This window comes from Bison bison, unplaced genomic scaffold (assembly GCF_000754665.1).
Source record: "Bison bison bison isolate TAMUID 2011002044 unplaced genomic scaffold, Bison_UMD1.0 scf7180017864180, whole genome shotgun sequence".
Classification (NCBI taxonomy): domain Eukaryota; kingdom Metazoa; phylum Chordata; class Mammalia; order Artiodactyla; family Bovidae; genus Bison; species Bison bison.
The window spans coordinates 2,873,107-2,878,481 of NW_011494752.1; the positions used below are offsets into that span (position 1 = coordinate 2,873,107).

Consider the following 5,375-nt stretch of genomic DNA (forward strand, 5'->3'; position numbering starts at 1 on the left):
GGGGGCGGGGGACAAGTGGGGGGCAAGTGGGGGGCAACCGCAGGGCAAAGCCGGTGGAGGGGCAGGTAAAGCAGACAGAGGAGTCAGAGGTGGGCCTGGGAAGAGAGGAGACTAGGAGACGAGGCAGGCCTAGGGGGTGGAGAGGTGGGTTGGGTGGAGGAGTAGGAGGAGGTTGGGGGCAGGGACGGGGGGTTCTGAGAACAGAGGAGGGAGGGGAAAAGAAGGTGGATGGGAACAGAGTCAGAAGTGGGGAACAAAGGAGACTATGAGAGACAGAGAGCAGATGTGGGGCAGAGGTGAAAAATGAAGCCAGGATAGGAGAAGAGGGCATGGGAAGCTAGAGATGGGCCTGGAGAGAAGAACAGAGGGGGATGGGTGACAGAGCAGGGGACAGTGGACAGAGGATGGGCCTGGGGACAGGGATAAGCTTGGGGGACAGAGAGGTGGGCTTGGGGAACAGAGAGACTGAGAGGTTAAAGAAGGACAAGCCTAGGGCCCAGTCAAGCTCTCAGTCCCTGGAAGCTCCAGAGCCCACCCAGCCAGGCTAGGTACCTGTTGACATTAGCAGCACAGCCTGCAGCAGAGCCACTTCCGTGTCATCCAGGTTAAAGGCAGAGAGTGACTTGCCCAGTTCAAAGATGGCGTCAGAGACGACACCCAGGCCGCCATTCTTGAGCTGCTCCCGCTTGACGGCCATCTCCCCGCTCAACGTCAGGGTGTCACTCTCGGGGTCATAGCGGACAGCCGCCCGCAGGGACATGATCTCCATGCAGCACCCCTTCAGGAGGATGATCTGGTCTTCGCAAGGCAGCTGCAGAGTCACAGGAACGCTCAGCATGACCCTCCCCATAAGTGTCCCCTGAAGGTGCCCCTGGGAACTTCGAGGCCACCACCAACCGGGAACGCGTGCTCTGGACAGCTACCCTTGCACTGGGTGGCAGACCTACCTTGCCTCACTAAGCCTCACAACTAGGTCTCTGAGTTAGGTCCTGTCATTACCTCCATGCCCACTGCAGATGAGCAAAGGGAGGTTTAGGGAGTTAGGCCACGTGGCCAAGGTCTCAAGCCAGTAGGGCAGCTGGTCCACAGAGTTAGTGCTCTTTAAAATAAGAATCTCCAGAGTCAGGATGGTCACGTAGACTTGCGGGGAGTTGGGCAGGGAGAGGCTGGGGGTGCAGGGCTGGGCCCAGAGAGCCTGTTAGTTCTTTAGGAACCAGCTCGCCCTGTGCATGCGTGTGTGCATGCATGTGTGTGTGTGTTGGGTGTGTTGACCTATAGGAATTGCTCCCTGTCCAGAGAGCTTCAGATAAGGATGAGCTGGGACTGGGTGACCTGGGGAGCAGCCCAAGGCTTCCCTCCAGTGTGACACCAGGTCTCTCCTCCCATCCATCACTCACCTCGGAGAACATGGGCAGTTTTTTGGCAAAGTCCACCACGCGGGTGATGGCCGGGGTGATGATCTTGGTAAACTCGCTGAAGGCCTCAAGGTCCACCTTGTCTCCGTCTGGCATGGAGACGATGGGTGACTGGCCGATGTCATCCGGCTAGAGGGAGAGATGGGGGTCAGTTGGGGCTGCAGACCCCTTTCAACTACTCACTGAGGCTCCCTGCCCACCAGGGGGAGCTCCAAGGCAGCTTGGGGAAGTGGGGCCACCGCACCTAGGGACTCTGTGTCCCAGGCCTAGGGCTTCTCCCACCTCGCGGCAGAGAACAGACTAGCACCAGAGCTTCGAGACGGCTAAGAAGAACAAGGATCGTAGCACCAGTAGCCGTAATGTCATGACAACAGAAGCTACATTTGACTAACACGTAGCTAGGAATCAGGCCGTGTGTTTTACACATATTATCTCATTTAATCCTCACCATGACTTATCACCATTAGTTGATGTTATATTTATCACCATTTCACAGGTGAGGAAACTGAGACAGAGTGAAGCTAAGTAATAAGCCCAAGGTCGAGGGACTAGTAAGCGGTGGAAACAGGATTTGAACCCAGGCAGTTTGATCCCTGTTACACACACACACACACACACACACGTGCTTGGTTTCAGAGCTGGTGCTCCTTACAGAGTACTGTTTCACCCGCTGACGCACTCCATCCGTCAGGAGTTCTCTGCCTTCCCCCACCATACACAACCAACTGTCGATCTCCTCCCACGCTGACCATTTCCAAGACAACACGTGGCCCCCAGGAGGCTCCCCAAAATACTGTTCCATGACTGTGTCCGTGCCCCTGCCTCCCAGTCACTGTGGACAAGAAAAAGAGGAGAGATCCTCCCCCCTTCACTGGAAATCTGATGAGGCAAGGCCCTGCCCTCGTGGAACTCCCAGTCAGATGGAAAAGGCAGTGACACATACACGGGTGTACAAATCAGAATGCCAAGTTGTGCAGACGAGCAGCTTTGGGGTGGACTAGTCCAAGAAGGCTTCCTGGAGGAGGCGAGACTCTGAATTCGCTCTCCTCTCCTGGCCACCAGGCTGCCACTCTCACTCATGCCCCTTCTCTCCTTACCAGGAATTTCCGCCTCTGCTTCCAATGGCTGCCCTGGGCATTCGTGCTGCGATGGGCCTCTGTGGCAACATGGATCAGGTCCCACTCTTCAGGAGTGGGCTCTGGTCGCTGCTGCAGTGATCGGATCATCTCCTCCTTCCGTCGCCGCTCTCGGTTCTGCTCAATCAGCTTGCGCTTAGCCACCCGCTTCGAATCATCTAGAACCACTGTCAACAACAGACACGATGCCCTTTGCATGGCACACTCTGTCACCTGCTCAGAAACTACTCTTCCCGGTGTTTAGGTTGGAGAAACTCAGGGGAAGGGCCAAGAGAGGCTAAAGGACTTCCCTAGCAGTCGGGTGGCACAACCTGGATCATGATAATCACTGGGACCACATCAACTCCGATTTCGGCTGACCCAGAGGATACAATGTTCTGGTCTAAGGGAGACAGTGGTTACTGGAAGACTGAGCCATCCAGTCCCTAGCTAACAAGATGCCCTCTCTCACCCCACAGAGAAGTGGAGTGCCTTCCTTGGTAGTCAGAGATACTGTGTAATGGTGGGGTACTCAGGACTTATTTCTACCCAACAACTCTCTGAAGACCCTTGACTGGTGAAAGGCAGGTAGGCACCAAGGCCCGTGCTCAGGGCCAATAGAGGAATCCTCTGTTTCCTTTTCTTCTGAGATGAGGGCAGCAGGGACTGCCGAATTCCCTGAAGATTCTGAATACTCATTCCATCACCAGCCTGACCCAGATGGTCACTCTGCCCTGTGGGTACCCTGGAAGGGAGCTGCCACATCTGAACACACCCCCACCTACAGCTGCCTGGCCCGGTTTCCCCCACCCATCCCCTTACAGTCCATGGCCATGCCCACAGCGATGCACTTCTTGAAACGGCACAGCTGGCACTGATTGCGGGTGATCTTGTCAATGACACAGCAGCTGTCATATTTGCACGAGTAGGTGGGATGCAGGTTCTTCTGGATTGTGCGGCGAAAGAAGCCCTGGGGTGGGGGCGTGGAGGGGAGAGACAGAGCATGGTGTGATCACGATCTTCTCTTCCTGAACCAACCATGCAGCTCTCTGGCAGGGGGTGGGGGGCTAGGGGAATTAGTGAGGGGACCTGGCATCTTCTGGACAGAGCAAGCCCAGCATCACCTGGGCTCTGCCAGGACTTAGAAACACACATCTTCAGCCCCAACTGCCTACGGGGTACCTGGGGAGTGGTGGTGGTAGCAGAGGTAAGGATGGTGACCATGGAGAGGAGATTTGAGCCTGGGAGGGTGTGAAATATGACGAGGCCTGAAGGAACAGCCACTTTGGACATCCAATTAATACCTGATTCTCCATCTTGCTAAACAACTCTAAAAACAACAGTGGCCCCAAACCATTCTCATACACGCTGCCTGTTACCTATGCAGGGAGAATTCATGAAATGGTGGAGGGCGGGGAGAATGTCAAAAAAATCAAGAAAAGGCATTGGGTATGGACTTGTATTAGCTTGCAAATAAAATTTTCAATTTTATATACAGGGTTTAATCTTTGCTTTAAAGGAAAAAAACCTCAAGACTCAAGATGGCAGTAGTAATAAGAAGGGCTAATGTATGCTGCATACTTACTCTGAGCCAGGAGCTTCTAAACCTTTTCTTTCATGTATCATCACCTTTAATGCTGGTGTCAACCCCATGAGGTAGGAACTGTTACTATCTCCACGTTGCCGACTAAGAAACTGAAGCTTGGAGAGATTAAGCCATTTGCCCAAAGTTATATGGCTAAACGGTCAGAACTGGACCTGAGGTATGAGACGCAAGGTCTGAGCTCTCAGATTCTGGGGTGCAATTAAAATCCACCTAGAGTACCAATCAAAAATACGGATTCCTGGGCCTCACTCTAAACCTCTCCCATCGGACTCTCTAGGAGTGGGAAGACATCTCTGTCCTCTTGGGATGACCCACTGGGACTCAGAGGGCCTTGAGGGTGAGACCCCCTGTTCTGTGCTACACTGCTGGTGATGCTTCCAGGAACGCTGCCAGGGGACTCTCCATTCCTGGTGGTCTTGGCTTGACTGGCACCAAGAAAAGAGGATCTTGAAGCCTTGATGTATTCTTCATCTTTCTGTTTCTTGAAAGGTCTTATATTTTCAGGAGGTGATGACTTTAGACAAACCACGTAGGTTGAAATGCCCAAAGTGAGATCTAATTAAGTCTCCCCAAGTCTACGACCTTGTCCCCTCTGTCCAGGGAGACTCTGCCATCCTCTCCTCTGGGCTCCACCGTGCCCCTCCCAAGCAATGGTTCTCAACCTTTCGGGGGCAGCGGAAGCAACTGGGGAGCCTGTTGCAAGGCAGATGCCTGGCAGCCACCACAAAATGTTCTGGTAGAGTAGGGCTGGGATGAGGCCTGGGGACCTGCACTTAACAAGTACTATCGGCGGTCCAGGAACCAGATTTCAAAAACACTGATATTGCTTTCAGCTAACACCAGTCTTTCCCTGGTAGGCTGTGAGCAGCTTGAGGTCAAGGCAGATACTACACATCTGACACTTAATACACTGAGTGGATGGATGGAAGCAGACATTTGTTGAGTGCTTCTTTTCTGTTTGGGACTGTTTTAAATACTCGATGTGCATTATCTCATTTAATTCTCCCAACAATGCTATGCGGTAGGTATTATCATTATCCTAACCCATTTCACAGATGAAGAAACTGAGGCTCAGAGAGATGAGGCCTCTTGCCTAGGAGTGGGAGAGCAGGGATTATGAATGAACAAATGAATGAATGAATGAATACGGGAAATGACGATGAAACAGGTGGGCTTTAGGTTACACGTTTATAGAGCTGTCTGTCGGGCCAAGTGCTGAAGAGACTTACAGGGAATGAG

The 5,375-nt window shown here is 53.1% G+C and overlaps 1 protein-coding gene across 1 annotated transcript in view; it reads right to left on the reverse strand.

Annotated features, from left to right (window-relative positions):
* Positions 1–5,375, reverse strand: part of THRA (thyroid hormone receptor, alpha) — a 12,242-nt gene that overhangs the window by 3,071 nt on the left and 3,796 nt on the right. The window contains exons 4-7 of the mRNA XM_010842619.1: positions 3,353–3,500; positions 2,513–2,718; positions 1,398–1,544; positions 553–811 (exon numbers count right to left, since the gene is read on the reverse strand). Coding sequence (XP_010840921.1) covers positions 553–811; positions 1,398–1,544; positions 2,513–2,718; positions 3,353–3,500 — 760 coding nt within the window. The remainder of the gene's footprint in view (positions 1–552; positions 812–1,397; positions 1,545–2,512; positions 2,719–3,352; positions 3,501–5,375) is intronic.